Raw genomic sequence first — 12,476 nt, 5'->3', positions numbered from 1 at the left:
GGGCTGCGCTCGTGCAAACAACGTGACAGAGCCTTTCAATTCCTTTCTTTTTTTCTCGAAGGGTGGCCTCCGACGTTGAATTCCTTCAAAAAGTCTGAATTTCCTGAACACTGTGGGGATGAAATTCCGAAAAGTTAAACGATCCAAAACCTAAAGAACAAAAAAGTACGTGGCAAATCGAATTCCATTCGAATGTAAAATAATTTGCAGCGTAAATCATCCATCATATAATAAATAATATACGATGTTTGCGGTTATTTCGCAATTGTGCTTGGTACGTGTAACGCGTATTAAAAGCTACTTTGTCGTTCCTCCTATTTCCATAGAACGATAATAGAGGAAATTGTGAAATGTCGGTTATTTCTGTCTTTCTACGTGTCGATTGCAACTTCATTGTCGAACGTTTTGTTTTAGAGAATCGGTTTGCGTGGAATTACGTGGCCTCATTAAGGAGGTAACGTGGAAGTTATTTTTAAGTCGTAACACGCCTATTTCTCGACATGGGCGGTTAGGTCATAGGTCTTAAACAGATAAGTGCGCTACTGTATGGCCGTACCGTACCGTATTATGTGTTAAAAAATATCGCGTTTAAAGTATACTTGGCAGAGATTTTAACGTCCACGTAATCCGCGTCAAGGTGGGCACGTTTCGCAATCTTACTGATGTCTCGCAGATTAAGCTGTGCTTTCGAATTACTCCTTTTCAAAATTATTAAAATGGATGTTGGCACTCTCGTCACAGCCCCATTATATGTGCGTCTATGCGTCTCTTCGGTGTGCCGTCGTCGCTGAACGTTCACAAAGTGCATCTTGACATGAATCTGTATAAAAGAGCCGGCAGGCTCTGCAACAGAATTTCGTCAGTTTCAAAATTATTAAAGCCGACCGATGCTTTTACTTAAAGCGGCTTTCGCTTTTATTGGGTTGGAAACTAAGTGATTGCGGATTTTGTCATTACCACCTAATGATAAAATCCGCAATTACTTAGTTGCCAACCCAATACTTTATCCAATCAGAACAGAAACGAAATACCAAACACCGACAAGTAGAAATATATACATTTCTACTATAAATGTATTGCAACAGTAATCTGCATAGTAAATTAAGATATAGAAATACGTACATACTTAGATAGGTCGTGATTAATTGCGCAGAAAGATCGTAATAGGCATAAGCCTCGATAAGATGAACGATTACAGTGCAATGCGATTTTTGTTTCGTCCGTGGCACGCTCAGGATTTCTTTAACATTCTGACAATGTTATGTTCTCAGGATTTTTAACATTTTGACAAGAATTTTTTTCTCTCGAATTACTCGAGGAAGATGTTGCGAGTTTTTTCTTCTTAATGAATTTTTGTTTAATTGTCAAGCGTGACTTTTATTTGCGTGTAATTGCGCGTTTAAGTTAAGATACTTTGCTCGAGATAGATGTAATTTGAGAGGGTTAGCGTACAATTATTTTGCGTACAAAGTGAACTTCACATTCGGGAGTCGGGTCCTGCAGCCTATCTTGCTTTATATTTATGAAATTATTTTTCAAAAAGATATTGTCGAGCAAAATTCTACACGACACGATCGTTGATATCGAGGTAACAAAGACTAAATCCAAAATGCAAAGTTAGTCGTTATAATGATTTATAGTAGCGTCGGGTCAGTACATTGTACGCATTTCTATTTTGCGAAGTATGATTTTTACTAACTTCGTTTCTGCTGTAACGCTTTTCCCAGAATACTTTATTTCCACTTAATTAAACGTGGGTACTGTACGTGTGACAATATTTAAAGAGTATAGAAAGTGTAAATTCTAAATGCTTTCCACGAATGTGGCGTAAAATAACAAACCTCGTTCTCTTCTGTTTAAGTAACATTTCCTCTCTTCTACTTACTTTAAACTGTTTAAAGATCAACGTACAATGGGTCACGGAACATTTTCTATGCTACTAGCATGGTAGATAAGTGTATGGTAAATGTGACACTTATCGAAACATGAATTTGATACTAAATAAATATTAAAGCATACGATATCCGGCAAGCATTTCTTATTATTATTTTAGTTGAATTTATACGATTTGTCGTAACTATTTCACCTGCTCCAAATCACATAAAAAATAGAGCTACTTTTGTAATTTCAACGTACGCTTGGATCGTCATCTAGCGTATCCAATATGTATGTATGAGCCATAAATTGAATGAATAAAAATCAGTCTTGCAGCAACATTTTCTAAAACTTCGACTTGTTATAACCAAAAATAGAAAGGAAAAAAGGAGAACGAAAACGAGGAGAAAGGGAAAAAGAATGGCACGATAGATTCTCTCATTGTAAGCTTCATTCGCCCCAAATCATCCTACGATCCCTCTTTAGAAGCATTTTCAAGTAGAAAAACGTCTCGAACAGTCCAAGCTCGATTGAGTACAACAGAGTCTAACGATGCGTCGTGACATAGTCTTGTGATTTCTTCGTCGCGCTGATCGTTGAATCGAAACCGGTGTCTCGATGAATTCGATCGAACCTCTCTCTTTCTCTCTCTCTCTCTCTTTCTTTCTCTCTTTTTGCAGTCTGTAACGCTATGCTCGATGTCGTATGACAACTAGTTGTTAGCGATGACATGGCTTCTTTTTATAGACGAGCGTAAACGTGGCGCGCGCGCTCGCGTGCCCGTTTTCTCCGCGCGTTAATGCTTCTGTGCGGAGCACGTGCAACTCGCAACGAATGCACGAGCGTAGCAAACATCCGTTGCTACCGCTTCCATCGCCCCGAGGAAAAATATTTTTCTACTCCTCGCTACCGGCCAACTTACTTGGAAAGCTCGAGCTCTTTTTCATTTTATAGGAGCGTTCTATGTCCGGACTGTTCGGCAGATTGGTAATGTTTCTGATAGCTTTCATCGTGCTATTACATGGTACACATCATGGTATATATACGTTCGCCTAGAAAAGTCGGGCAATTACTGTTAATTGTATACGTACGCTGTAGGAATACTTTCGTGTAATTTTGCTGCAACAAATTACAACACATCCTTATGTGGAAAGAATTTAATGTTGCACGAGATCAGTCTTCTTACTTAGAAAGTCTGGTTATATATTGCATCCTCATCTTCGGAATAGAATTAATACGAATACTGAAAACGCTGTTACATGCCGAGTGTTTAACAATATATCGAACCGATCGTATGTTCAATTTTTATTTTTAGTTAAGTGAAGTTAAGTGAATCATTATAAATATGATAACGGATAACGGAATGGTAAAGTGAATGGTAAACAGGATAAATATGATTGTAAATATAATATGGTAGATATAATTGTGGTAAATAATAGAATATAACTATAAAAAATTATTGCTAGTATATTAAATTATATGTTTATAGTTCTGTTATTCATTTTATTATTATTCTCTTTTATCGCATTAAAATTTGCAATACTTTTTACTAGTTTATTAAAGAAAGGGAATTAAACCTTTTCCTATATTGTTTCAACGTTTTCATTGAAATTTAGTATTTAATTTTAATTCTCAAATTTTAATTCTCAAATTACGATTATAAAGGAAACGAGTTTTGTAAACTACGGACCATCATTTACTTTGAACACCAGTTTAGTAAAACTCCAACATAGAACTAGTTCAGCCAGAGTTTTGTCACATTATGTGAATCTCACAGATTGCAGCAGCGAGGAGTGCGTATCGCTTCTGTCCTGATTACAGCAGCACTGCGGCAATTAGAAGAAGAAGAAGAAGAAGAAGAAGAAGATTCGATTAAAGTATTAAAGGGAACGATGGAAAGAAACGGAAGGAAAATAACTCTCGTTGATATATTAAATATTACGAAATGCAGTTCGATTCTAAAACTAATTACGCGGAAACGCAAGACAAAATTAGGTCATTGAGTACACGAACGATGTCGAGATAAACGATAAACGACGTCAGCTCTCGTCGCGTATTTTAACTTAATCGCTAACACATATCGCTTACAGCAAACGTAAAGACACGTTTCAGCGTCAAATTTCCTGCTTTTTTATCCGAAGTAACAAGCTGTTGATATGTCGAAGAGCTCTCCGTCGAATTTTTGTCGATCTTCAACGTCGACAGCATTTACGTGACTTTTACGTGAAATTTCCCCTGTTTAACTCTTTCGCGCATCGTACGCTCAATTTATAAGTTACGAAGCTTCAAGCTTCTGTAAAATTACGAGCTCATCTATTAAAGATCGACGAAGTTACGTGATCGCGATCGATGACGATCCGTTTGACGGCGATCCGTGACTCGAATATTTATTCGAGCAGATTGTACAGAATATAGATCGTTATTCCACTCGAACAGCCATGCCTATATGTGACACGGTTGTGTAACAGAACCAAGGTGCCCGTTTGAAGAACACGTTGGCTAACGTGGACATTCAAGGATTTCTTTTTATTGCGCCCCGTGTTTCCCACTTTCGTAGGTTTTGCTCGCCGTGCGATCTGCCGAAGCTTCAAGGATCGTTCGCTTCTTGCCTCGTTGCATTTTTCATTCGTACGCGGAACTACGTTCTCCCGGATAAGAATTGATTTTTGCACGGGCTTTGGTGTCGGAGATTTAAGCGAAAATATCCTCGAACCGAGCATCTCATGGAAAGACTGTTATCTTGTTTCAGGCACTTAGTTAGTAATGCATGCTTTATTAATCCTGCACAGTGGATGAGATTGTTACATTTTCAACAACTTCATTTTATCTTGTACTTTGAATTTACGTATGTATGTAGTGTATTGGAATAAATAAAATAAGAAATAAATATATAGTTGTTTAATAAATATAAAAAAAGCATATGCATAGTGCATAAAGAAATAAATATACAGAATTAATGAAGAGAAAATAAAAATTAATCTAAATATTGATATTACTAATCTTTTAATCTGAACAATAATTACCGAGAGAGAAAAAGAGAGAGAGAGAAATTAGGAGAAGTTTAACCATCCATTCATCTATTCTTATATTGCATCTTACGATTTCGTTCTGCTATCGAGTCTCGTAATGGAAATTTTCGCCTGCCGCGGGATATCTCGCGCGAATTTCCTGGGAGTTTACGGTCGGTGATATGCACTTTCACGGTTTATTTAGTATGTTCCCTATTCCAGATAAAATTGATAATTTTTCGAGAATTATTCGTACCTCGGCGGATCGTGTCACACCTTTCTCGATTATACGCAATTTTCATTGAAAACAACGACTCATAAATATTATTATCTGGTTGATAATAAATATTATTATTTGAATTATTGATAAATTATTATCTACCGTCGGCTAGAAATATCTCTCGTTGCTTTTTATGATAAGCCAGATTGCAGATTAGTTAAAATAGATACAAGATATTTATAATAAAACGTAAATAGATTAATTTACGTTTAACGTACGTTTCGAATTACGTTAATTTGTGTTCGGTATGCCTTTCCAATTTTCGTTTGTTAAGATGAGTCTTGCATTAGGAAACCAAAGCAAATGTTTCTTGCTATTCTTGAATAAGAATATTCAAGAATATTCTTGAAGAATAATTTCTTCTTCTGTTCTCTTTTACTTAACTTCTCTTTACACTCAATGTTAACAACAATTTGTCTCGATCAGACGTGTAAGGGTGCACTTGGCTATCGATATATATTTGTCAATATTTAAAGATTCTTAACTAAAAGGATCAATACGCATTGTCAATACGATATCGTCAGTATTTATTGACAAACTTCATTTTCGTTGAGGATCTTGAAATATTGACAATACGTATTATTGATCGTCTAAGGGCACCGTAGAATCTGTTCGTTCAGATTGTTCGATTGATTTAACGCGTTACGATGCGTTACACACTAACAAGCTGATATCGTATAATTCGACTTGATCAATCGATACTCGAACATCGAAGAAAAACTTACACTATTGCTTTGTTTATTTCCACCGCGAAGTCGCATGATCGCGAAAACGTCGATCTCGTGTTATTCTTTGCGTTAGTGTTCTGCTGTTCGAAAGAAAAGTGAAAACCAGTCAGGCCAAGGACTTCGATACCGCTTCAGTCTATGGAGATTCAATTATATCAGCGATAATGGAACTCTTTTTGTCTTGAAGAAAATTATTACGCCGATCGATATTCTTTCGTTACTAATAATTAGCAGAGAAGTTAGCAATTGATTACTTTGGTACCGTAACGTGTACAAAAAATACTTGGATGTTCGTGGTTGAAGTGCATTTAATCAAGCGTAATGCAATATCGTGCCAGCCACGTTATTAAGCGAATATTACGAAATAAAAGCAACGATGTTTCGCGTAATTAATCGTGTCACTTTTACGTACTTTGACGAGGCAAATGAATTATTGGATCGATGCCTTTTAAAAAACGAAACGTAATAAGACTCGGATCGTTTCAAGCTATTAAGGGCTAATCATTCTTGTTTCTATCATTTCCGTTATTATCTTCTAAGTTATTAACGCAAAGAATTCAAACGAATTTTCTCATGCTGATAGTTCTACTGTAACGTCGCTTTAATGCTCGCTGTACGTCAGTTTTGTAACAGGGATGTGATATATTAAATATTCTCTGTATATCGTAGTAAGCCTAATGTGCTTTCGTATTCGTACTCGACTACATTCATACGCGTGTATTTAGATTTGAGATAAACAGCTGCCCTGCTAGTCCGCATCGTAGAAGACAGTTTACCCGACGTTTATCCATGCACAGACATAATTTATGCAGGTAACAGGTAAATCTGAAATGGAATAAAACGTACGAGATCATACAATTTATACAAATTGTAAATAGTAATTTAGATAGTAAATGGAATGTATATATGTAATATCTCTGTGAATAAAAATATTTAGTATCGAGGATAAAGAAGCGATATCTTCAGAAGTTCTAATTATTCGAAAATAATTACGTAAAATTATTTCCTCGGTTCTGCGTATCAACGTAAGAGGCAAGATACTAAATTAAAAAGCACAGTCATATCCTGACAATAAAAAGGATATTGTGTTATAGGAATTTATTCTTATCGATAGTTCCTAATGGTTACGTCGCTACGTCATCGTCTCTGTAAAAGGCATTAGAAACTCCTTCGTTCAACATTCATTTGCATAGCAGAAGTGCCATTACTATTTCGTACGGCCACTCCCGACTTTTGCAGGCCTCCGAGTTTCTGCATTCCTCGCTCTTCCTTGAAATTACTGGTCAAGTTGAATGAGTGTGCGAGAGATATCGTCCGCAAGCGATCATCCGGTAGATTGTAAACGGAGAATCGTCATCGTTATGCAGCAGAAATTCCACTCTGGAATGGCAGAACTGAAATTACTGTGCGATTACAGTTTTGTAATTAGTTCCTTTAGCTTTTAACGTGCCTTTTCCGAATAGACACTGCGATACTTCTCCATCGAAGATTTTTTTCTTTTTTAATTGAACGACAGGAATTAAAAAGTACTAGATAAAAATTGTTCCAGGCAATTTTCTAGATAGTTTATTTATTTCACAACATCATTCATATCTTTTAATTTTCAATTTGTCCCTTTCACCATGGAAAAACTACTTTCCTAATAATTTGGAATGAATTGCTACTAATAATTTGGAAAAAAAGAAGACCACCGTGTTTATATGTTTTATCTATATTTTTCTTGTTCTCCAGCGTTATCTTAAGCATCAAAGATACGAGCTACAACAAATCTAACATAGAGTAGCCGTCATGAATGTACGTAACGCAACATATTCCTTTGGGAGGAGAATATTTCACGATTCTGGTAGCCTTCGTCGTTCAAACTTGTTCCAAAGGACGAGAGAGGATGTATATTGAATATCGTGCTCGTTTGAAACTTGGCAGGTTCTTTCAGTCTATTTCGATATCTTTTCAAAGTGGTTATGACCCGTTTTTGCTATCTTTCGCGCAGTTTGCTTAAAACCGAGACTTATCTCTGTGTAATTATCAAATTTGCTATTCATTTGATACGCCGAGTCTTTCGTTCGAAGGCTTAATTCATTTGGTTCGAAAAATCTAACGTAATCGTGTCTGATTATTGAGATTTTGCTTAATTCAAACTTTCACCAGTTCCAATTGCAGTGCAGCCTGATATTGTAAAATTAATTATATCGTAATTTCTTTTATATCGATTGTTAATTATTTAGAGTATGTATTTAATGAAAGTACAGCCTTGGAATGTATTTAACAAAAATAAGTTAAGGAAGAAAGATAACGATTTAATCTTATCTAGTGGATTGACAATTCAGACGACGAATTATTAAACTCGCATTTTAATCGTTCAAAATATTTAACAATAATTTACAAAGTATCATTAATAAGTAAATATAAATACGAATATATACATATCCATGTACGTGTAAATATCGTATATAATAAATACAAGTATAAAAATAAATAAATATTTTCAACCTGCAAGGCAAGATTCCCAACTTGTAACTTGGAAAAACTATGAAACTTTGAGAATATGTAGACGATATATAGATATGTATCACGCAATCTTTCTCGACCCTTTTTTGGCCCGAAGAGGGTGATATTGACCCTTGAAAATCCATTTTCCGATTTTACCTTTCGACTCGTGAACTACAAAAGATAGAAAAAGAAGGTTCTCAGACAAAAGTTACTTCTTTTAACGAGGACCGTCATTTGGCAAAAAAGTTTATCAACGTTCTAGGGAAGCTGTAACGTAAAATTCGAAAATAACTGGATTTTCAGAGATCAATGTCACCCTCTTAGAGTGAATTTGCATAGCAAAAAAGAAAAATAATTGCGTAATACGTATCAATATATCGTCTACATATTCCCAAAGTTTCATAATTTGTCGAATCTGCGAGTTGGATGATCTTCCCTTGTTAGCGATGGGTATATCAGAAACCAAGGTAATAAAAACAGAGGTGAATTTGCTTCCAAAGAGCCATCTCTCTCGCTGTTACTTTCCGAATAAAATAACAATTTCCCACCGTCTTGGGATTTTCACGAGCGACCTGGAACGGGAGAAGCTTCCGTTGCATCCCGCGCACGAAATGGGACATAAGGCGCCGTTCAGGGTCGTCTATCACGAAAGGAAGGATGACTACTGTATAACTAACAATGCTTGTGCTGGGTCGATAACAATGATTGGCCGGACTTCGTTGACCCCTTTAACTTGCACACATTCCCGAGCCTCGCCCAATGTTATAAATCGACGCTCTTCCTCGCTCAAAATACTTGTATTGTACGATTGTATCGGTCTCCGTAATTGACGAGTGACGTAATTGTTGCTGTAATCGTGATTAATCCTGTTATCGCGAAGCGGACATCGTCGTATCAATAAAAATTGAGAAATTGATTAATCGGATAATACAAGAATTTACATGAAGTTAGACGAACAACAGAAATAACATAACGAATGTACAATTTTAAATGAAATATCGAAACCGATCATTTGGTCAGGGCTGGTAGAGCATCTTTCACAAACGCGACAAGATTTTTATCTTTCTCGTCGATGACATTGATTTTAGTCTACGTCGACTGGCAAACAAACATTTTTGCCCATTTTTCACGTACCTTGTATTCGATACGACGATAGAAATTATGCAAAACGGGAAATTTACAAACTCGTACTGCGTTGCCAAACTATTAATTGCCTGTCACAGCGGATATATCCGTCGTTGAAACGAATCGACGAATTATGCGCCATTCGCTTGGCTGCGACACATTGAAGGTATATTACGTATGTATGTACTTTCCTTAAAAATTATTTGTCTGTCGGGCCAGGCACGTTAGGGCAGCTCTCGATTCTAGAAAAGGGCGCGGTGCTTGAAGATTTACCATACAATAAGGCGCGAAGAAGCGTCTCGAGTGGCTGGTGAAGTGCCTTATCTTATTGTTAGAAGGAAAGTGTACGAGGCACGAAGGTATAAAAGTGCGATGAAAGCGTACCACCTGCTGGATAGTCGTTGAACCTTACAACCTTGTTGCAAGGAAGATGTTTTAATCCTCTGTAATCTATAGATAATATTACACAGCCATAGACAGGAACGTTTTAAACGATACACAAACCCTTAGACAGAATAAGCTGCGATGCGTCAGATCTTGTTGCAAATGTTCTTACATATTCGTCTGTAATTTGCAAATCTTATCTTATTTATTTAGAGATTGGAAGAAAGTGGGAAAAATGATTAAAATACATGGAATTTGGAAACGAAGGAACAACGCGTTGTTATTGCGGCTATTACATTTTTATATTGTTAATCTTCTTCGATCAAACGTGTCAAATCAAGCAGTACGTGTGTATATGTTTATAGTTAGATCGATGGTTTTTAAGATGGAAAAATATTAACAGTTTGAGTCCCAGAGGTCTTTAAAAAAATAGGGTTGAAGAATCTCGAACAATACGGCAACGCTTGTCTTGATCGATTGCGAAGAAAAACAAGCGGCGCAATAGCGCTCGTCATATTTGTTATTTTTATGAAATACGTCTATATTATTATATATGTATACTATCAATTTATAAATATTTCGAGTTTTGTCCAATAAAAATTATTGAGAAGATAACAATGAGATACAAAGTACCGTCAGTCGTTCGTAGCTTTCAAATGCACTGGGACTTTTCGACACAAAATCTAAACAGTGCGATCGCGTACTTCGTTTTTGTTACATTCATTCGTCATTGTCTATCGACAGTGCAAACGTCGATCTCGAACGTTCCAAGTGATAATTATTGATTTTCTCTTGTTTTTCATTGTTGCAGGCCAAACAACGTGCCTCCGTAAAATGGCTCTTGTCGAAGGCGTACAACAACCGAGTGCCAGAAAACCTTCGTGATCCGTATTATATCGATAATGAGGTAAGTAGAGCTGATTTTTTACCAGACACCTGCCACAGTTGACGTTATAATCGATACAGAGACGCGCGGATTCTTATTAACGCCAATTTGAATTACGACAGGACAGAAATTGAATACCGATTGTAAGAATCGAGTTCTGAAAACACAGGGAGAATATTTTAACAACGAAACCGAACAGTTCTACAGCGTTGAAATAATTTGTCGATTGACTAAAATGCAATAACGAATAATAATAAATAAATGAATCACGTCGAAGATTAGTTGTTGGAAATATCACATACAACTTTTCGATTTAATCTAAACTTACCATCTTCTGATCAACGTGATAAACGATCCCCTTGCGTTTCTGTTATTTTAGAGTTGGTCGATCACAAACTGTATAAATATTTTTACCAATCACGTTAAAGATTGATTATTGAAAATTTCAGCTACAACTTCTCCAATTAATCTAAACTTGGAATTTTCTGATCAACGTAATTAATGATCCCTCCTTTATCTTCAAGCAATTATTACGTCACAAACTACGTGTTTTTTTTACTGAAAGTTTGTCTTCGGTTCTACTACGGACTTTTTCAACTCACTTAACTCGAGACTAATTAACTTTACAAGAACTTTCGACAGAAACATTCAATTAAAACAGCAGTGTTCCGAGAACAGAATCAAAGTATCAGTCGTATTCGCTGATAGAAGACAGGACCTCCGTCTAGCTACTTGATTCTTAAAGTATCGTGGTTTTCGGTTAAATTCTAATTTTTCTAAGTGCCGCGTATCATTCGACAACTCAGAGAAGACACCCGGTGGACATGTCGGTTCTCAATGGCGGTAGCTCGGTTTCTTCCGCGATTTTTAACGCGTGCTGAAAACTCTTTTGTGGCACACGTCGTTATTTTGTGACGGAGAAAACCGTTGCTGGCATCGTGAAAGGTATACGCAAAGTCGTTGGGCGTTTTACTCGGCAAACGCTAATAAAGATCCGTGAAAAGTATTCTTCCGCCGAACTTCGATAATGAACGGCGAAATCTCGGGAAAGTTTCTCGGAAATGACACGGATATCTGTTATAACGAGAGATTGCTTATCATAGATATGACGAACGAGGTGGACCCGTGTAATACGCGGCGAACGCGGAAGGAAAACTCGAGGCAGCATATTAGTCGTAACAAAGAATTCTCTGTTTTTGCGAGTTTTGAAAACGTCCAGATATTTTCAATTCCGCGTGCAAGTGCCTCTCTTTTATGTAAATAATCTCATCTCTCGTTGGCGCGAAAGATTTTTACACGAAACATGGAACGTCATGAAAAGGTACAAATCACCGTGTAAGACGAAATATTTCGTCGTGTGAAACGAACAACGCCCCTATCGATCACTACGATATAGTTCGTCATGGCACAACGCCGTATGGAAATAATTCTGCATTCGAAATGTAGCCATTTCAACAAGGAAATATCAAACAATTTTTGCTCGAGAACTCCTCGTCCTACTCTCGCGATACCAAAGGTATTCACGGCGCTAATTCTTACTGGATTACCCTACATAGAAATAATAAACATCACGGCGAGTTTGAAGTACAATTTAATCGAGCAATCGAGGAAAATTGTATATCGAAACTAGTAATAACGTTAGAGCGCGAAGGATAGGTAATCGCTTGGAGTAATTATTCTTTGTATCGTAAAAGTAAACA

General features: G+C 36.6%; 1 protein-coding gene across 18 annotated transcripts in view; it reads left to right on the top strand.

The window, feature by feature from the left end:
* The window catches only part of Patronin (calmodulin-regulated spectrin-associated protein patronin), an 86,754-nt gene that overhangs the window by 48,940 nt on the left and 25,338 nt on the right, over nucleotides 1–12,476 (top strand). For all 18 annotated transcript variants that reach the window (XM_076620133.1, XM_076620128.1, XM_076620137.1 and 15 more), the window contains exon 2: nucleotides 10,702–10,797. In XM_076620133.1, coding sequence (XP_076476248.1) covers nucleotides 10,702–10,797 — 96 coding nt within the window. The remainder of the gene's footprint in view (nucleotides 1–10,701; nucleotides 10,798–12,476) is intronic.

Source organism: Bombus vancouverensis, chromosome 7 (assembly GCF_051014615.1).
Source record: "Bombus vancouverensis nearcticus chromosome 7, iyBomVanc1_principal, whole genome shotgun sequence".
Classification (NCBI taxonomy): domain Eukaryota; kingdom Metazoa; phylum Arthropoda; class Insecta; order Hymenoptera; family Apidae; genus Bombus; species Bombus vancouverensis.
Note: the sequence above shows the minus strand (reverse complement) of the source record. Positions and strands in the feature narration are given on the sequence as shown.